Raw genomic sequence first — 21,964 nt, 5'->3', positions numbered from 1 at the left:
ACTATATGCTTGAGAGGAACGATAGTCATCTGGACATTAGATAGTGTTAGATTAGGGGGACACAAGCGTTGGGACCCCAAGCGCTAGGGTGCCCGAAACGCTTGCGCGTCCCCATAATCTAAAACTCTATATTGAGTCTCAAAGTTTTTAGTGCGGTGTTCTGAACTGAGTTCTTTTTTTTCGAATAACATTTTTTTTTTTAGTTGCTTCAGGATCAGTTTATTTGCCTTGCAGCGGGGGTGCTCTAGCGTCAATATAGGCAAGAGCGTGCACGCCTGTAAGCGCGTTCATGTGTAAGTGCACTCGAGTTTACTAACCAGCCTGCGAAGCTTAAAGTTCTTAAGAAATCCCCGCGGACATGACAACGAGGGAAAAAAAGAGGGTGGGCGAGGTGTACATCAAGCATTTTTTACGTGTTTGCCCGGAGCACACACTTGTTGTGAGTGCATTCGCCCTTCATTTACGACGACTTAGACGCAGCACAGAAGCAGCAGCAAACTTGGAACAGCAGATACTTACAAGGAATGCAAAATATCATGACAGCTGTTTCAGTGACTTTTCTCTTGCCGATTTGGCCCACTTAAGGAACTTGTCCTAATAAACTTGTTCGAAGCAATTAAATACCCTTCGGGCATACAGCTTCTTGCGCTGGCACAAGATCTCGGCGCCGGTATACATCACAACTTAGTTTTTGTATGCAATTTTAGCATACGCTTTCTTTTTGCATGCGTTTTTCCGAGAACACAGTTCATTTTTCGTAAATATTTGACGCAACACTCGTAAAAACGTACGACAAACCCGAATTCGTAAACTTTACGAAAAATTCCGGAGCGTTGACAGGTATGCCGTATAGGCACTTTAATGTGTACAACTCTCAAGCTTCGCAAAATGTGTGCAAGGAAATAAAGTCGCGCGAAGCGTACTTTATTTATGGTTATATAAACTGCAAGGACTGACGTACCTCGGTAAGGTGTGCTGCAGCTCTAAAAGAGAGCATGCCTCTCTTACCACAGTCAAATGACCCGAATATCTCGTATAAAAGGCAATAGATGTCAAGGACGCTACAAATGCAGAAATCCCAAGGCACATTATACTGTGTCAAGAGCGACAATGGAGCGACGGGTCGAAGCTAAATAATGATGGAAAAGCGACCAAAATTTGCGAATGGACCGCCAAATCCTGAATATCGCACGATGTCGTCAACAGTGCCTCACCTTTGGCACGAAAGACACAGAGAGTGGATAGGACAGTGTTTACCGTTCCCTTAGTCGCAAGATGCCTCGAGGGTTACGAGCAACGCCCTGTGTGCTCATAATTATTTTAGGCCATCCGAATTTTATTTAAGAAGCAGGCGCCAAAATCTCAGAATGTGGCCCTTTTTGAGCTCGGCCACCGTCTGAATGCTACCAAAGGAAAGTTTGGCATTCATGTGCGGACCACAGCACGGGCTCGGACTGACGCAGAAGTTTGCATCCGGCACGGATCGCCGCCCAGACACGGGCTGCCTGATTCTCCCTCTTGTCTCGGACTCGGGATCCATGGTCTCAGAACAATGCATAATGTCGTATGCGGCAGGAATATAAAGGTCCATATGGCAGACTTCAGACGGAAGGTGATGCGTAGATCATTTGCGGAGAGCTTCGAATGCTCAGTACGGTGCACTGTTACGATCTAAAACACCCAAAAGTGCGGTTATATCACTTTGCTGGCGCTCTTTAGCTGCAAGTTCTTTCTGAACTCACGTTACTGAACTGCACAGGCGTGTAGAAAGATGCCAGCACCACTAACCGCAAGTCGTCTGCTACAAAGCCGGGCGCGACTGTGCACTTGCCAAGGGGGAAAATTCGCGCGTGTTCATAAAAAAAAAAAAAAAAAAAAAAGAAAGAAAAGAAAAAGAAACGATGCGAGATACACTGCTAATCTTACAACGCTTAACAGTACGCTTGCATGCTGTTGGCGCTAGTGATTCGCAATTAGATTTCCTTTCCTGTTTTCGTTTAGTTTCCCCCCCCTTTTTTTTCTTACTTTTTTTCCCGAGTGACCTCGAGAACAAGCAGCAGTGATGGGGAAGCGCAGCGCTAGACGCAGACGTATAGTAACTGGCAGTGTGCAGAAGTTTTCTGCGAGAAGGCACTGCGCTACATCTACATTTCCAGGTTCGCTTTCAGCCATTGCGTCACTGCCACCCCTTGTTGTCAACGGCGTGACGATGTACAGGAGGCAAGGCGGATAAACGTGCGCGGCACTCGACGCTCACCAAGGCATTACGCGTGTTCCTACGTACGCGACGAGACTTTTGTATACGCACACAACTCAGAAACAAGTTACGAATGCCACCGTCATTTCCAACCTCTAGACACACGCATGACACTGAAAACCAATACGCTGCAGAGGCAAACAAGTACTCACTAGTTCGCTACTCTTTGCGAGTGAACGTTGCACAGCAGGGCTGGGTGTCACTTGCGAAGCATGTATTCACCAGCGATGCAATGCAAACAGCCAAACAAAATTAAAAGGTCTAGGCGAGGGCCTCAAACTAGCACCGGAAGTCGGGCCGCAGGTGTGCTAAAATCGAGCATAAATAAAGCTTCGTTGTCCTGGTACGAAGCAAAGATCACTTCTTTGTTTGCTTATTTTAAACCAATTGCTGCGCACACTATAAACTTCAATGTTGCAAGTGTTGCACAATGACTGCGACAAAAAAAAAAGTATCCTCTAAGGTTCACGGACTTTTGTCGTCAACTTACGCACTGTATATACGCGTCCCTGCGAGTCGCACTGTGGCATATTCCGGCCAAAGGCGAAAGCGTCCATGCTAGTTCAACTTCACTGAGTGGCAGTAAATACTCAGGAGCGTCACACGGGCCGTGTTTTGAGACGTTCGAGCGCGTGGGAGTGCTTGCGAAGTAGCTGAAATACATTTTCGCAGCTACGTGGTTACCATATACGAAAAGTTGCTGCCTCAACGGAGCCCGCGTTGAGGAATTGCCTGCCGTACCTGCGTCAGAAGCTGTCGTAAGGAAAACAGACCCTGCGCGGATTATGTCAAGCACGTGCCTGTGGTTGCGTGGAGGTGTACACGTGTATATATCGTCACGGACGCTAAGTGAATTCTGTAACCTGCGTCCTAACCCAACAGGGTAAACTAATATTAGCAGGAGGAAAGTTCTGGCACCACTCGCAGGATAACAGGAAATGATTTCAGAGGAACTCTTAAACGCGCTCTTTTGATTTCATTCAAGCAAGCTTACCGTGTCCGCCCTCTCGTTTGTGTTCTATGCCGTCGTCTAGTTTGCGCCGTAAATTTCTTTGAATATCATCTACGAACTAGCTGAAATAAAGATTTTGGTTCTGTTTCGTCCATATCACCGCTCATATCTGTATACACTACTAACGCCGTAATACGCATAAATTCACACATTATTGTTATTTTTTTCTGCTCTACGGTTGCTGTCCTTTACTCCGTCATTTTGTACTCGATTATTCACTCTGGACACGTACAGGTGACAGGTTTAGCGCTTGTCCTGTCTAGTCTTTGCGGATCGTCCTTTGCGCGCTAAGCTTCCAGTGTAACTATGTTTTACCAACCAGCCCAAGCATATATACTATTCTACAGGTGACACGGCTGACGAGGGACGCCGGTATTAGTGTGATCCACTTCCTCAGGCCATGCGAAGTTCGCTCGGACTTCACGTTCTCTAGTCAGCCCTTCTACTGCGACATCATTTCGTTGCAGCGGCAGCGTGAGACAGCGGGCGGTCCGAACACCATAAGCTCTTTCCAGTAGCATTTTAGCCGAAGGGCATATATATGGGACTGGTCGAGTTGGAAGTGCACGATACAAGCTGTAATTGTATCAAGGCTAACCGACGGTGCCAAGGGCGAACACAGTAAAGCAGCAGCCGTAAGGAGCAGGCGGACACATATAATAAGCGATCACTGCCATAATTCCTCTCTCGAGAAAACACAGCAATGGTCCTTTAACAGGTTTTTCCCATTTCGATCATTATAGCCCTGACTGCCGAGCACAGTACGTCATCGTAAACATTGTGCACAGGGCAGAAAAAAAAAGCAAGGCCAATTATCTTGCAGAAAAGCGCTGGCTGGACGCCTTGCTGGCACACTATACAACTGACACGTAGCACAGCAGCATTGTGCGCATACGTGACGGACGCCACAGCAACAGAACACCGGCATCTGGGGTCTTCGTGGAAAGCCGCTGTCTGCCGCGCCTTATAACGCCACCGAAGGAGCACTCTACGTATTCGCTTCGGCGGTAACGATAAAAAACAAAACAAAAACGTACTTATTGAGAAGCGCATCGCTAGCATAATGGAATACAGCACCCGCATACAATGTCCCGCTATTTACATTCCGCGCTGTGGACGTTACCGAGGCGAACAGCGCATATCCAACGCGTGGTAGACGATGTGATATAGAAGAAAGACACAAGGAAACAATACGCTCGCGCTCGTGAGTGAACGACTACAAAGGGAGCGCGCAGAGTTGCTGATCTCTGTTCGTCCACTACGGCAGTTGTCTGCGACTCGCATACCGCGGACACGTCATGCGCATAGAGAAGGCTGCGCTAACGTCGCATATTCGCATGAACGTGGATGAAACGAAGAAAGAGTTGGACCTGTCGGTGCAAGCAAGGGGCGACGGGACGGTCCGACACGAGGTCGGCTTAGGGGAAAGCGATGCAAGTCACTCGAAAAACGGAAACATATTCGTGCCACAGTATGAGTCAGAGGTCGCAACAACCAAGGGAGAAAGACAGAAAGAAAGAGAGAGAGAGAGAGAGAGAGCTGCTTGCATGATTTCCAAGTGCCTTGTAGTCGCGCGATGCCGTTGTTACCTCACGTAGTTGATCCGCCCTCACTTAGCGCTATACTTAGTCGAAATGTTCGGCTGTCCCTAAGTCAAAGTGTGTGCAGCAACGGTCTATACTATATACGTACGCCAGAGGTCGCAAAAACTACAGCCACCTGCCGTGGTAGCTTAGAGAACGTATATGTTCTGCTGCTAAGCGCGAGGTCGCGGGTTTGATTCCCGACCTTATTACGATGGAGGCGGAATGCAAAAAATAATCGCGTCTACCGGACTTTGCGTGCGCAGAAAAGAACCCCAGACAGATCAACATCAATTAATCCAGAGGAATCCATTACAGCGTCTCAAATAGGCTTCGTGTTGTTTTCGGACGTTAAACCAGCGAATCAATAAACCTGCATGCAGCCATTGCTCCGCCATATTGACACGTAGCTTCCAGCCGGTCGTGCTTCATACTAGAAGTTCGACAAAGGGGGGAAAAAGTTTCCTGGGACCGACGTGAAATACAGCTGAGGGGGAGACAAACACCAAGTCTGGGGTCATGCGGATCGCAGACAAAAACTCTGGCCTGTATGCAGGCCTCGTGTTCGTGACCCCTCGATCAGGTTCGCTAAACAAGACTTCAATTGCACGATTTTATGAAACTGCACTTCCTTCCACTCCATGAAGAAAAAGAAAGGAAAAAGTTAAAAGAAAGCAGCGGCAGTAATGTTTCTCACAGTATATATACCACAACGCTGAGGGGCAGAGGGCGGCATTCTTAGAGGCTGCACAGGCTCCTTCATACCACTGACTGCTTTGCGTTAGCAACCCCGAGACGCCGTTTTGCAGCCTCGACATTTGCAATTATAGGCGATGCCGTTGTAACATACACGCATGCTCATGTTATAGCTGCTAGTTCGGCACACGGTAACAGCCACATGATTGTATCTGATAAATATACTTGGCCCCGACTGACTGTGCGAGTTGTCAGATGGCTTCTCAATACGAAGAGAGTTCAGGTGTCGGCGTTATCTACTGCTTAACGGTATCTCAGCGCATGTTAACAGCTCTGTGCACAGTCATCCATAAATTCCGAGGCCAAGCATAGCTGTTTCGCTCAGTCTGCAGGCTACCAAGTTCCTGTTAAGATTACAGCACGTATAGTAAACTGTAATTGCTAACTCTCGAGAGTATTTCAGCACCGCGTAGAAGTGTATATGGCCGAAAGACGAAGACGTGTCCTGGAGCATTGCTGCTGTTCCACAACATACATTTATGCCATGTCTACAGTTCAAAGCTATATGCAAGAGTGAAGTGCTATTGCGATGCCGAGAGGTACCCACGATTCGCTAAAGTGGTGCCCACTGTCGGTGCGATGAGAATTATAAATTACGATGAAGATATTGTGCTGCGCGAATTGGCTGCATCTGGATAAAATGGGAAAAATAGGAGAAAACACTCTATGTGAAAAAGGTGATACCTGCTGATACCCTTACGCCTATGAATAATTGAAAAACAGCAAGCGGCTAATGGCTCTATGACATCCCTTCTGCGCCTTCGTGGCAGTAAAAAAAAAAAAAAAAAAAGGCTGGCAGGCGCGCGTCCAGGCAAAACTTTCCCCATAAGCAGAAATTCCCCCTAAAGCTGAAAGGGCAGTATACCAACCCGTCGTTCAAGTTCCACCGCTGTGAGACCCCTGATGGCTAGCGCAAGAAACAACGTGATAAGATAATGCTACACTACTATAAGCCTTTATATGTGTGCACATTTTAGGATGACTGTGCAGTAAAAGAGTCGTCGTTTTTTTACGTTTCAGTTATCTTTTGTCGGGTTCAAAAGTAAACAACAGCTACCGAAATAAGCGTGTTGCGCGTAATTTCGATTTCCTAGCGGCCCAAGAACGCGTAAACGTGCATGTTTAATAAGCGGTTACGATAACAAAGCGAAAGCGCTAGATTCGCTCGACCTCCGCCGTCGTTGCAATACATGGGTGGAGATTATATATATATATATATATATATATATATATATATATATATATATATATATATATATATATATAAGCGAAACCGGAGATGACCGACGGCCTGTTATCGCGTGGCCGCCGTCGTTGAAGGCGCGTGCGACCTTCCACGCGGGCAGGTGACAAGGGGGCACGCTGATAACGTCGACAAGTGAGAGCACACAAACGCTGACGGATGACTCTTCCGGCCCCACCGTGGACTGCGGCGATTGCCATTGGTTACAGCTAGGCGGCGTTGATTGTCCTAGGCTCATAACGCTCCAAGCCAGCATTAGCAGAGAGTAAATAGAGAGCTTTAGTTTAGGGGACGCAAGCGGCTTGCGCACGCAAGAATTAGGGGCGCCGGTACTGCGCATGCGCAGACACGGACGTAGGGGCCTGCGCATGCGCACTACCATCGCCCCTAGTTCTTACGTACGCAAGCTGCTTGCGTCCCCTAAACTAAAACTCTCTAATAACTTAATATTTTCGTGCTCAGCACAGCTCAGCAAAAGACTTCGCAAGAAAAGAACTATATATATATATATATATATATATATATAAGAGAGAGAGAGAGAGGACTAAGGTCTCTTCGCAAAAACTGGGACTCAAAGGACTTGTAAAAGCAATCTCACGTCTCTGTTGTACCTGGTGCTGCTGGCGTAGTATGCGATCTTGCTCATGAATCGCCGCGTCAAAGGCACATTGACCAACCTGCGCTAGCTAGTCTACATATACTACGTGCTTTATTCAAGCCTCTGTGTTTACTGCGGTGTAATATTGTGGCGCCATCTATAGCAAGCGCTCGGCGAGCGACTGCTGTTGCCTTCGAGGTTTCGGTGCGGACGTTTGTGCTTTTCCAGTCATTTTTGCGTGATTCGGCATATGACACACAACAGGTTTCAGACACGACGACACGAACAGCTAGCTTTCGCAAGCACAACGCCAGCTCAGCGCACATCTCAGATGCACATATGATGCACAAGAGCACGGCCTCACAAACTTGTGCAAACACAGTACGAATTCCTTTTCGCAAGTAACTAAGTACATAGGTATAGAGCGCACTTCAAGGAAAAGGAAATTTCGCACATTAAACCTGTTGAGCACTCAAGTAATCTCAGTTTGTGATTTATTCTAAAAAAGAACACGCGTAGCTGCGACAGAAGATAATTCTGACCTCTTGAGCGATAAGATTTAAAATAAATGTTCCTGTTGCACACTAATTGACCATGGTAAATCTAGTAGAATACATTCAATCAGTCACGATACTGTCAGGTCTCTAACATCTCTAAGTTTTCTGTCTCTAAGTAAGCTGTGGAGTATGCCTTTCAAGTGAATTATAAACGTTGCTGATTTCCTTTGGACGTTCTCCATTTGGCTGATATTAGACTTTATAAATGGGTCCAAGATTATAGCCGCGTATTCCGGCATCGGTCAATTTACACATGCAGCAAAATGAGAACAATTTGTCAAACTTCTATTTCTGGCCACGGAGAGTACGTTCGTTCGAAAAACAGTGCAATCTTTATGAGTAAATAATTTTTAGTTTACTAACTAATTTGTATATGATTTCCTTAACTATCCACAAGTGAAAGCTTGCACGAGCATGCAAAAAAAAAAAAAGATTACTAGAAGCTTTCCGTTAACTTTCCCCTGCTTACATCAGAGTTTTGAGGTGTCAAATTGGGATATGTGGGGATATATAAGATTTGTATACAATGAGTTTAATTTCCGTGGCAAAATTCTGAAGTACTGTTCTTACGTATCCAAGTTTCTTCAATGCGTTATTCTGAACGTTGGCAATGCCTTCATTCTATATCAGGTCAGACGACAACCCAGTAAGCACTCATCTACAGCTTGAAACTTCAACAGAACACTTATTGCCGAGAAAGTAAGGAAACTTCTAACAACTAGGTAGGTCAAGCTTATGCGTACGAGAATGTACGACAAGCGAAATAGCTTTATGACACGCTTTCACTGCGTAAGACACGTACGTTGACGTACCGCTTGACGAGTGGTGACCCTGCCTTTATTATTATTATTATTATTATTATTATTATTATTATTATTATATTTATTATTATTATTATTATTATTATTATCGTCATCATTATTATTATACAGTGTACGTTCCGTCATTCCTAAACGGCCTCAGAAACATCGTGCTTTCCTCGACGCAATGGACGTCTTGACGTTACATACCGTATTACGCAAACTTGCGCATGCAATGAACTGACTAATCTGAATTGCGCTTGCGCAGTAAGTTCTGCGTACACATGCGCTTTAAACCAGCTAATAGTGTACAGGAGGCTTTTAACGCACGCAGCACTCCTTCTACAGGCGCATTTCATATGCATGGAAGACAGCCAATTAACCACGTGACCCTATGCAAGAAACCGTCTCGATACGAAATCTACACAAGCGGCGAGATCTCATGAGCGCGAGTCAACGTAACCAGTATCGCAATAAAAAAAAAAAAAGGCTTCCAGTGAACTGAGATGCGCCGCGCCGCACTAGCAACGATGCGTTGTACTGACAGGCTCGCAATACGCTTGGCGGTTTCCGCAGTATAAGCGCGTACTCCAAAGAAAAGGATTAACCATGGCAGCGTGAGGCGACAGCACAGTTTTCACGAACGCTAAACGCAAGAGAAGCGCAGTTTGGAGGCGCTTATCACGGGCAGACAGCAGGGCCCGTTTTGAACCGCTTCCAGCCGGAAAGACTAACTGTATGACTATGCACTGCTGATCCGGCGGTCTAGATGGAAGCCGGCGAGACAGTAAAAGCAAAGTGAAGTGAAGAAGTGGAGGTTTAGCTATGATGGATGAAGCCGCGATGGATATCGTATACATAAGGAGACATTCCACTCAGTCTGGAAATGTCTGGATGAGACACGGGTGATGCCGGTTCACGTTCACAGGCGTTTTTGTCGTGTAAATTCAGAAGTGCTGCCATCAACGACATAAATGATTAAGTTTGAAAACGGATGTCGAGATCTATACTAGAGGCATAACTTCTTGATTCATTTATTTATTTATTATTATTTTTTTGCCCTGGCATATCTTCACAGGTGACCTAAGCACGCTGCACGCTCCGTTTCTTCTATGCACAGTGCGAAATGATTTGAGGGCCATGAGACCCTCGATGCTGGTTGTTCACTCCTATACAACGATAAGCTCTGCGGCTGGAGAGAGGGCACATGGAGGTAGTGAATCATCGCAATCACGAAGGGCTCACTTGAGTATATAGGTGAGATCGATTGAAGTTCCAGTGCCCACTTTCAGTTCGCTTTAGAGCGAACGTGCGGGCTGGACGTGGTTTGACCATAGGTTTGGACCGTATATTAATTCTGTAAACTTAACTACCTGCCTTCACTTGGCAAGTTACACGTTTAACATACGAGAATGAATAAGAAAGTCCCTATATTTTATTAGCCAAAATAGTATTTTTGTATTGGAGGGAATAATCAGTACCGGGAGTGCCGTTTAATAAGAAAGACAAGCTCTAGCCTAACAGCCCCGCTGTCACATGCTTCTTTCTCTATTCACTCTGTGCGGAATTGCCTATTGATTGTCTATACGGTTGACCGTCCAGAGTAAGCGATTCAGGAAAGTAAACACCGGGAAAGACGTACTAGCCATGTAGCCAACGTCTCTTAGTTAAACGGCAGCAATTAAAAAATTCAAGAATAATCACGGCCGGTTAACCCCATGGCGAATGGACGTCTGGAATTATAGCATGCACGCGCACTGTTAGCGCAGCAGTGAACGTGAGCTGGAATGCAGAGCTGAAACAGCAGGATAAAAGAACGAAATCTCTCGAGAATTTCGCAACTCCCAGCTACTACTGCAGTCAGGAGAAACGACAGGGAGATGATGATGCTCGTCCCTCGTCTCGCCGGTTGGTAATCTTATCTCGGGGCATGCGTTCAAGGAGCTGAGACATGCTAGGAGAGTTGCAGCCTGGTATACTAAAGGGAGGGCGAGATTGCGTCACGAGTGGCCATGAATGTGCCGAGGGAGTGTTGCCGCCGCGCTGAAAACTGCAGTTAAGAAGTTATAAATATTTAGTAATAACACTAGACGCGCCCAAAGAGCATTTCGCAAGTACAAGGAGGGGACGCGCAATTGATGCAGAAATAAACTAATGCAAGTTTGCAGCGTGAACACACAGCTCTTAACAGGCACGAGCTAGGAGAACGATTGGAAAACATAGAATAAACTCGGAAGTTTTGCACCATATAGACTAACAATGCAAATGAAGCTACGGCAACGCGCTTGCTTTCCGAGGTGTCACAAAGGGGAGAGAGAGGTATGCGAAACATATGTCCCATCGACGAGAAATCGAACTGCAGCGCGATCGCGAGTCCGGTGTATTCACACATTCGCTGCGAACTTTTGCAACCGCAGCTTGTCAGGCGAGGCTCATACACGCCTATCCTCAACGTCGTCCTTGACAATGCAGTATAGGACAGTGAAATGACAGGCGATCGTCGATAGCACCGTTTGTTCCACGATATCAGTACATAATTCCGAAGCCTTTTTCAACGGCGACACCACAAAGAAATGAGGCTTTTGTCTGAATGTATATTAACAATATGCCATGCAGGCTGCTTCATTTCTTTAAAGGCTAAACCCCATTAGCGCGATTTCGTGCGCGACAGCGACGAGCGACGGGTTCGCGCGACGGATCGGGCCGTCGCTTGAACAGATCGCTCGGTCTTGTCGCGCGATCGCTCGGTTTTGCAAATCTAGAATTCGTCGCTCGTCGCCCGGAAGTGCTATGAGCGACTAGCCAATAGCGCAAAGCCGGAACTGGATGTACATAACTCCAGTACTTCCGATTGTCGCACGGAACGAGCAAACGATTGAATTTTTATAGGTGCAAGGATAAGAACCTACTGCAAGACTTTCAGAAATATTTTATGCTGCTTTTTACAGTAAAATACATCAACTTAAGTTAATAAAGCACGCGTCACGCTAGTTTCGGCGCCTATATTGCTGCTCTCATACCGGCAACACTGGGGAGACGTCGCTCGAAGTCATCGCTCGCATGGGGTGCAACTTGTAGGCGACGAGCGAACGCGACAGCCATCTCCATCGCGTCGCTTGTCGCTGTCGCGTGCAAGATCGCTTGCATGGGGTTTATACTTAAAGCTGCATGGTTCATCCACTTGTTCCCACTATATCTGAAACAAGGTCTTGGAGACCATACTAATATCGGAATCATGAAGGCGTCATGAGTACGTTGAGAAGACTTATCTATAATTTCACGACAGCAGCGGAGCTGTAGAGGGCCTTGCGACGTACAGCTGATCCAGATTTTGTGAAAACAAAAGCCTCGACCGCAAGGAAGTCCACATATTTCACGCGAACGGAGGAATACGCTGCCAACATAGCAAAGATGCGGGGCAATATACCACTGATTTTTCACTTAAGTGGTCACCTGGTCGGTCGCCCTCTATGGTTCTCAGTACTTCAGCATCGTGAGAAGCTCAAAACCCTGATAGGCTGGATGTACGCGACCGAAGTGCCGAAAACGAGCAATGCAAATAAAAAAATCGAAGCTCTACTCTGCACAAGGAGAAACTCGGTGACGTTCGTTATGAAAATTAACAAGTTCTTCACATTTCACGCCACGAGAGGAAGATTTCTGAGGCGTACTGCCTATTCGACGAACCGTATGTGTACATCATCAGCCTATTTTATGTCCAGTGCGGGTTATAAAATGTCCAGTATATGTAGATGGGTTCGTAGCCACACAGAAATGAACATCTGTTTTGCCACTACTCTGCGTACTGTGGAAGGCTGAACACGTCAGACTGATTTCGCGCTTTACAGAAAACAGTGTTCGCTAGCACCAGGACTCGACAGCAAACGTGCGGATGTAAACTCCGGGAAGGGGACAGGCAAAAAAAAAAAGCAAGAAAGAAAAGCGTATCTTACACCAAGAAAACTGACAAGTTCTTTTTGGAATTTATTACTTTTACTAACACTCTTATTTCTTTTTTTTTTAATTCCGGCGTGCAATTGCGTTCGCTGTTCGGTTGCGAAGAAAGAAATTGACATATTGTTGACATACAGTCGATCCTATAAGCACGACGGATGTGCAGCAAGCAGGAAGTTGCCACGGCTGTAACGACAACCCGGTTTTCTCAAGGTCATCGTTCGGAGGAGGCCGCTTGTTTGTAAACGTACACATGTGCGCCCGCGTGCCGCCTTCACACTGTCCCGCCGACGGTACGCGGTGTAGGCTCGTTTTGAATATACGGAAGGGGGGCCGATCGATGAATGTGACGACTGCAACGACGGCGAGAACATTGCCTCTTTCAAAAAGTACAAATTTACGCACAACCAAAGGGCGGTTTCACTCTATTTTACTTTTGAGTAGGCAATGTACGTACACGTTGGTAAACATATCTGTTTGTGAACAAACGGGCATAGTACAGGCAAAAAGCCGGCGACTGCGTTGACACTTCAACGGTGTTCGCCGCTTTCAAGCACAATCATTGCTAAGTAAGTTTCCAAAACTCGGCCAATACTATTTGAATCTTGCCTGCCGAGAAAGTTTACCAGTGCGTATTTTCCCTTTTTTTTTTTTTTGATCTCATGGAATGCGACGGCCACGCCATCACATCGTCATGACATCACACTCTGCAGTATGTCACTATAACGTATTGTCTTGTCAAGATGACATCACAGTATGGCCTGAAACCTTGATGAGGTGTTGGCTAGTACTGCTGGCAAAAAAAAAAAAGCTTTGTCAGAATAATTAACGCAGCAGAGGTTATCATAGCTGAACTGAATGTTTTCGAGATTTCATCCACTCAAAGACAATATATGATGATGGGACGTGACTCCCAAAAGAAGACTCGTTTGTGTGCGAAATTTTCTTATTTAGGCATCCTTTCTTTTTTTTTTTTCTGAGCTGGTACAGTTATAGAAGCAGCAGAAAGTTACGTCACTCCGCAGCGATCAATACTCAAGATGTTGATATCTTCTTTTTCCTCCTCATTTTCGCCCCCACTGTGCCTCATTGACTTATCGTACCGAGATTCACTTGCATTTTTTTTCTGGTTATCGCGGAGGAGAGACACCTCTCATTTAGCGATGTTCAAGCGCGGCAGCTGAGTACGAACGGCACTCAACGGGGCTCCACTAGAGATAACCTAAAATACCTGCACTAGCTCAGACGCCGCACGCGAAGTTAGCAGAGTGAAACAGTGCAAGGCGCTTTCTCCTTGGCACACGGGTGAGCCGCCAGGCAGCGGCGCGGGAAGTGCCTGTCAGCCGGTTTGCTCCACGGGAAACTAGACCGGTCAAAACCGGATGGCTGCGCCGGCGACAAGCTGCTTCCACAGTCCCGGCCATCACCTGCTGTAACACAGCTGCAACGGCAATTAAAGCGCTCGCACGTTAACGTGAGGGCGTATTACATGAGAAATCGTTTGGATATGATGCTTAGAGGCACTGCCTATTTGTGAACAAACACGCGCATTGCACCAGCTGAACAGTTGTTGTTATGCTGCACGCACCTATATACCGTCGGTAACGAATTACGTGTTAACAAATCGTAGGTGCCCTAATCCCACTCCTGCCAGTATGTGTTATCGCACCAAAATAGTTCTCGTTTAAAGCATTTTTATTTCTCAAACCGCTAATGAATTTGTCCTGTAACTCCTTGCTGCTGTATGCCGAGTTGGCTAGAGGTTGAGTACGAGTTGAGAAGCATCCAGACGCGGAAAGCACTCGCGCTGACCCCGTAGCGCAGGTACCTTACGTTTGTTGTAGGAACGTAGCATGGGAATCAAACGCCCTGCAGGAACAGTTGCTTTTGCCTACACGTTTCTGCTCGTACGTACAATAACAAAGCAAGAACATGAAAACGGCAATCTGGGAACGACGTACCGAAGGTACAAGAAACAAGCAAAAAAATAAAATAAAATAAAACCTTTCCAGGAAGTTTATCTCAAGACTCGATGAACGCGCATGCTTGAATAACTGTGTTATTATTTCTAAACTATAGTCTGGCATACGGAAGTTCAAAGCAGCTGTTCACAAGAATGCATAAGAAAATGAGAACACTACTATATATAAAAAGTGAAACACGCATAAATGCTTCAGCAGTTGCATGTGTTTCCTTGTGTCATGTTTATGACAGCTTTCAAAGCCTGCGATTATGCAGGAGTTAGGAGTAGATGCTTGTTTACAAACCATGCAACGGGGCTGCTGTGTCGAACAGCAACAAAGAATCGCGACGTTGCTCTGAGATCGTTGTGCTGCGCGTTTACGAAAAGGCTTGACTATCCAGCAAGAGTGATAGTTAATCCTCTGAAATGACGCAAGGAAAATGAAATCAAAAAGGATAAACAAAGGAGCGATTTCTGTATAAAGCAACCGCTTTATACGCCGGCTTCCTTACCAGCAAGATTAAATTACGTGTTGCGTCAGACTGCTGCCGTGGCCTCCGTTCGAACGACGCTCTGAGATGCCCCAAATATGATCGAGCCGCAATCGTCGACGGCAGCGGAAACAAGAGGCCTGTGATCGTCGGCGTAACGCGAGAATCATAGCGAGGCGCAGCCCATGTTTTGCTACAACGAAACGCTCGCACCAACACAGCTGAAGATGTTATGATATTGCAACATATATTGCCATTGCCCTAAGAGTAAATAAAAACACGTCGTAAACATGGAAGTTTAAGGCGAACTGCAGCCTCTTTGGTGAGCAGTTCAATGCAACACGGCACTGCTACCTACTACTCTCTTCACGAAAGCAGACAGCAGTGCTATGATACTGCTATGTTCACGAATGCAGCCACTTGATGCTCAGCAACATCCGTCCACTTGCGCGCAAATGATGGAACAAGACATGAAACCGATCAAACTACCAACTACAGCACCAACACGAAGCGGCGCTGCTCAGCGAAGCCAGATCACCTAACCCCCACGAAAAGGAGCTGTAAAATTTTCCATCCCGGGTGTGTATCGCCTTAAATAGCGAACGAGTACTTACCGAAATCGATGAACTGCTTGATGGACAGCGGCGACGGGTGGAATCGCGAGTATTTGTCCAACATCTTTCCGATGTCCTTAAGTAGCCGCGTTGTGATTCTCATGTTGGGCTAGGCTGGAAACGTTCGTCAGAGAAGAGCACCACGAAGAATTTCTTGCATTCGGGGAGCGCAGCCCTGCAGCGCGATGTGGGCAAGCAAAAAACGCTCACTGAGTCGGGGCCACCTCACCAGTGCATTCGGATGCTCATTGTAGCTGCTTGACTACGCTTGTTGGGAATGACCAGGTGAATGTAATGTGTCAGGTGTGACCTCGACGTCACTGCAAGGCTGTCGTCGGCGCGCGTAAGCAAATCAGGAGGAGGTGTGTCTACGTTTGCAGTTGAGGATTGGTCCGTCTCGGCAGCTGACGAAAGGGGTTCGACTTTCCACGATTGATCGCCCAGGCAGCCAGGTTCAAGATGGTGTCCGCCACCTTAGAATCTAAAATTATAAAAAAATGCTTTGTTAGACTTACTAATGCAATAAAATATTAAAATATAGAGATACGTCATAAGATTCTGCAACAACTAAAGAATTTTTGTCCGTAAACTTGCAATTATTGTTAACAGATGGCAGCACAAAGCAATGTGCGGATGTTCAAAAGTGGCGCTGCGAGCGCGTCGCTCAGTGTAGCAGACAGCAATTTCTTTACCGGCTATTTAGGCCGGTGTTGAAGCTAAACAAAACAATTGTGTGCTATTCTATTTACTTAAACTTACAGAGGCTACATAGGTAGCACTCCACAGATTTTTTACCCGAACAGTCGTCTTCCTGCCCATAGCAGTCAAGGAAATGGCTGATTGCGCCTAAAACAACACTCATACGTTGTACTCACCCTGCTAATATGCATATTAATGCAAATAAAATAAGCTTCTGAGACGCACAGTTCGTTCAAATCCTATTAAAAAGGGGCTGAAATTTTTCAGAAAATATTGCATGTTTTTTTATTTGTCAATTTGATGGCAGTGGCGCCCATACACATGCGCGCGTCCCCTCCGAGTGAGTGAGTTAGAACTTTATTTAGATCCTGAGGGGAAATCAATCCGGCGGCACCATCCAGGTCGGGGCCGGTAGACAGAGTCCTTCGGCGACGGCCCGGGCCCTCTGGACAGCCTTGAGCTGAGCGATGAGCTCTGTGCTTTTGAGCGCTGAGTCCCAGGAAGACTGGTCGGGAAAGCCCGTGCTCGCGTTGGCAGGGCACAGCCAGAGCATGTACGTGTTCGAAGTTGTTGTATTTGTGGCCGCAGTGTGGGCATTCAGTAGGAAGGTCAGGATTGATCCTGCTTAGTGTTGTTGGTGTGATGTATGTCCTAGTCTGCAACTGTCTGTAAGTGACGGTCTGTGCTTTTTTGAGCTTTGGGTGAGGAGGAGGAAAAATTCTTCGTGATAACCTATGATTTGAAGTGATCTCGTGGTATGATACAAGCGGGTCTTTGTTGTCTAGGTCCCTCCAGGCTGGATTGAAGCAAGAGGGCGGACCGCAGACGTGGAATGTGAGCTCTCGCGCCAGTTGGTGTGCCCGCTCGTTCGGATTACAGTCCTCTCCGAGCATCGATCGTTTCGCAACGAAAAACAAAATGGATTCAGAACCCGCGTAATGAGCATCATCATCATCAGCCTGTTTTTATGTCTACTGCAGGACGAAGACCTCTCCGTGTGACCTCCAATTATCCCTGTCTTGAGCTAGCTAATTCCTGCTTGTTCCCTTGGCAACAATTCTGTAGCTCTAATTAGCTACCGTAGGGTAGCTACTGGTTAGCTACCCTACGCATTACATATGACCTGCCCAGCTCAGTTTCTTCTTTTTTTTTTTTAACATCAACTAGAATATCAGCTATCCCCGTTCGGTCTCTGATCCACATCGCTCTCTTTCTGTCATGGGCATATTCTCGGCTAAATTGTTTCTTAGGTTCAACTTTTCTTTTATACCGTCAGGTGAAGTTATCTAAGCTCGAGCTAAGGGCACAATTAAAGGGAATAGTATTCTCACCACTATAGTATCCAAGTTCAGATTATGAAATATTCAGGGTTCGACGTTATAAGGTTTCACTACCATGTGAGGATGGCGAATGTAAGCGCCAGAACAGGCGCGCGATTAATGTTTGTCTTTTTTCTGTTTTTAAAGGTTGCCATTCCTGTAGAATATTGAGTATATGAATTTTACACACAGTAGCGTAGCGACACTTTGTCAGTGCACAAAAATTGCTCTTACAATGACGTCATACATCCACGAATGTGCCGCATCACTTCACTAGAAATCGCTTCGAGTGGAACACGTGCTTTCCGCAGACGTTACGTAAGTGCAAAATTAAAAAAAATATATTATGGGGTTTTACGTGCCAAAACCACTTTCTGATTATGAGGCACGCCGTAGTGGAGGACTCCGGAAATTTAGACCACCTGGGGATCTTTAACGTGCGCCTAAATCTAGGTACACGGGTGTTTTCGCATTTCGCCCCCATCGAAATGCGGCCGCCGTGGCCGGGATTCGATCCCGCGACCTCGTGCTCAGCAGTCCAACACCATAGCCACTGAGCAACCACGGCAGGTGTAAGTGCAAAATTAACCAAGCACATTTACTGCCCACTGCATAGATTACCGGACTTATATATGCTGATAAGCGTTATTGTTTTCAGACACTTCTGTTAAGCAGTGCGAACTATCGAGCGCCGCTCTTGATCCTGGTTTTCTTTATACAGAATAAACTTGGCGTAACAATTACATTTTCTTTTCCATTTGCAGGAAAACGTTTCCATCGTCTGCTGATACACTATTTATCTCTGCAGAAAAAAAAAAAAAAAGATGAGTGGGGGGGATAAAAGAAGGTGGCACCTTGTTGCGGTACTTGGGAAGCCTGATCGAAGTAGAAAATTTTTCACTGGGAATTGCTTCCCTATGGCTGAGAGTGCAAGCATTCGCGATGGCATGCGAATGCTTGCACTCGCATGCAAGCATCTCAGCCATTGGGAAGCAATTTCCCATGGCTGAGAGTGCAAGCATTCGCGATGGCATGATTCAGTATTGCTCCATGCACTCTCAATTCCATGAAGTTCGTTGCACTGTTCAGCAGTCGGAGCACCGAAGCTGCTGCGTACATTTGATTTGAATAATTTCAACCGCCTGAGGGGTCTCTAACGTGCACTTAACTAAATCTGACTGGCACAGACGTTTGCGCATTTCGCACCCATCGAAATGCAGCCGCCGTGAATCGAACCCGCCACCTCATTCTCAGCAGCGAGACGTCATAGCCGTCTAAGCCACCGCAGCGTGTGGAAGAATAAGACGATTCGAGAGACTTGACTTTTTTGAACATCTACAACCACATGATGAAAACAGACAATAAATCCACAGAATGTATACATGGGAAATTAATTGCTATTTTTAATTGACATGTAGAAGTAATGAGGAAAAGGAAAATGAATGAGGAAGAAGAGACAACTCCCCGCAGGTGGGAGTCGAACCCACGTCTTCCTCGTACGCGTGCGCGGCGCTTTGCCAGTGTTAAGTTATCGCGGCAGTAGTTCTCCAGTCCACTTTCTTGGGTATTGTGTGTATGTTCGAGATTACTCTATAGCGAGTGTTTAACGAGCGCCAGTAATTTGGTGAAGCCGGTGGCGCTTAAATGGTACAGCACCGCGCACGGGTTTTCGAAAACAACCACAGCACAGGCGCGGCCGTGGCGTTCGTTTTGGAAAGATGCGCTCTTTAATATCCGCAAGCGTCCTCCTCCCTCACCACCCCAGAAAGAAAGAAAAAAAGGAGAATTAAATACGCACAACCAGCGGAAAGCTAAATATCATCACCGAGCGCACTCATTATTAGAGCGATAACTCTACCACTCCAGGTACAAAGCCAGAAAACGCTTGTAAGTCTGACCTTCAAGCTCAGTCAAGGTCAAAATGGGAACCGGCGGCTGCTGCGTACGCCACGCGGGCGCCCATATCTTGAAAGCGATCTGCGATGTGGACAAAGTGCACCGAATGCTGGTAGCATCGTGTGTGCTGTGCTTTCGACGCTTAGTTCGCGTTGAAGCGAGACGCGGCATGAAGTTCAATTCGTTCGCTGCTACTGCCGCGCCGAGCAGCGTCTGTGTGTTGTCTTGTGGTGCCACTGTAGCTGCCGTAGTTGCTGACGGCGCCGAGCAGCGTCTGTGTCCTTTCCCAAAGCAACCAAAACGGTGCTATCGCTCGACAAACTTGGTTTCACCGCGTTCAACCACGACAATTTTTATCCTGCAGGGCTGTCGCTTGCAATACCTATGCTTATTGTGGCTCGTATGCACGAATAAGAGCAATATTCGCGTCGTTACTTGCGGTGCAGTCATCAGCCGTTGTCAAGGAGCTCCAAAATCCCGTGGATTTTGTTCACCCCTTCCCCTATATGCGACCAGATAGAAGACGTCGAGCAAACTTGCACGTACAACAGTTCACTTGGTTATCATCGCAAAGGTAAGCCCTTCCTGGAAGTTAGTGTGTAACGCGTGGCGTTTCAGGAAGCGCCCGACTTAGCAGGAAAGGAAATTTTACTTCTACCCGTCGTCTTCCTGCTTGACGTACATTGGTCTTCTCGTCTTTTGGTGACCTTCATCTGCACTTACGTAAGAGACGTTCAAGCAGAAGAAAAATCGCCGACATGGGCACTCTCAAGGCAAGTACGCTTGTTAGATACTATAATAATTAATGCACTGATACTTGTTGGTACTGTAAAGCAAAGAAACACGATCTGTACTTCCGTGTTAAGTGTAAGATGTTTTCGAGAAGCGGGAGGCTGTACGAAGCGGCTGTCTGCGATTAAAGATAGCATTTCTTAAACGACTGGCATCCACTGACATCCTTTATTACAGTTATAAAGCACAGATAAACCTTCTTGTTATTTTCTTGGCTTCGTTGGCTGTTTTAACTCCATATGGTTGTTGTATTACCAAGAAATTGAGCCCCTTGGTCTATTTGATATTTCTTAGGTTTTGTCGGTTAATGACTTTCGAAGGAACAGAAAAAAGAACCAAGAAAATAAAAACGCATGGATGCTGTGGTACTGCCACCCGGTGATACCGCTGCACCCACAATAGCTGTCCACATGTTGTCCCTGATCTGAACGGGGCAGTATACCTGCGAGTGAACAGGACTGGTGGACAGGCAGTCGCAGCGTTTGACTGGAGAGAAACGATATTATAAGGAAGATAAATAAATAAATAAATAAATAAATAAATAAATAAATAAATAAATAAATAAATAAATAAATCACAGGTAAACAAACACAAGAAAACGAAGAGAGAACAAAATAGGAAACAATTAAAAGGTCACATCGCACTTTCGATGCTAAAAAGTTGCAAGAATACAAGATCGCAGATGAATGAGTGCTTTCAGCCGGCTGCAAAAATGTTTTGATGCACAGAATTCGCGAAAAAGGCTTAAAATATTTTTGCAGCCGGCTGAAAGGCTGCACAAATATTTCGGTGCGCAGAATTCGCGAAAAAGTTTGAAGCGAAGCAGTAGAGAGAAACACCAAAAAAGTTTAGACGGGTGACTACCATTTCGAGAGTAAATGATTCTTAATTTTGCAGTGAGTGGGTTGATAAGAAGAAGAAAAAACAAATCCAGGAATTATGGACATTGAACGTTCGGCATTCTGTGGAATTTCACGGCAGTGCACAAGCGTAACTGAACGAGCACAGCCTTTTCGAAATTATAGTTCAATATATCAACCGAGTTTCACAAATTTCAACTAACAGCTCCGAAAGGGTACTCGCTGCTAACAAAATATGCATATACGGCATTTAGTAGGGGTGTGCGAATATTTGAAGCTATCCAAAAACGAATCGAATATTCACTATTGCTAAGGGCGAATATGTTTCGAATACTTTTCGAATATTTCAAAACGTCAACTACGCCTAATTAAACATAAAATTGGAGCAATAGTACGGCAAGTTCTCTCCCCCGCGGACATAGTATAGATATAAAACATGAGAATTTGCGTAGTGGAGCAGGCTACGTCGTTTAGGTAGCCTTACTTTACAGGCTGCACAACGATCATTGGCACTCTCTTAAGCCCCTTGGATGCGAAGAAACTACTTGTTTGCCCCTAATGCTCCATTTC

The 21,964-nt window shown here is 46.1% G+C and overlaps 1 protein-coding gene across 1 annotated transcript in view; it reads right to left on the bottom strand.

Annotated features, from left to right (window-relative positions):
* Pdk (pyruvate dehydrogenase kinase) overlaps positions 1-16,272 on the bottom strand; it is a 70,061-nt gene extending 53,789 nt beyond the window's left edge. Inside the window, exon 1 of the mRNA XM_050179219.3 lies at positions 15,829-16,272. Within this exon, the coding sequence (XP_050035176.1) occupies positions 15,829-15,931 (103 nt within the window). The 5' untranslated portion in view covers positions 15,932-16,272. The remainder of the gene's footprint in view (positions 1-15,828) is intronic.
* Positions 16,273-21,964: the final 5,692 nt, after the last annotated feature.

Source organism: Dermacentor andersoni, chromosome 5 (genome assembly GCF_023375885.2).
Source record: "Dermacentor andersoni chromosome 5, qqDerAnde1_hic_scaffold, whole genome shotgun sequence".
In the NCBI taxonomy this organism is placed as follows: Eukaryota; Metazoa; Arthropoda; class Arachnida; order Ixodida; family Ixodidae; genus Dermacentor; species Dermacentor andersoni.
This window is presented reverse-complemented; position numbering and strand designations above follow the sequence as displayed.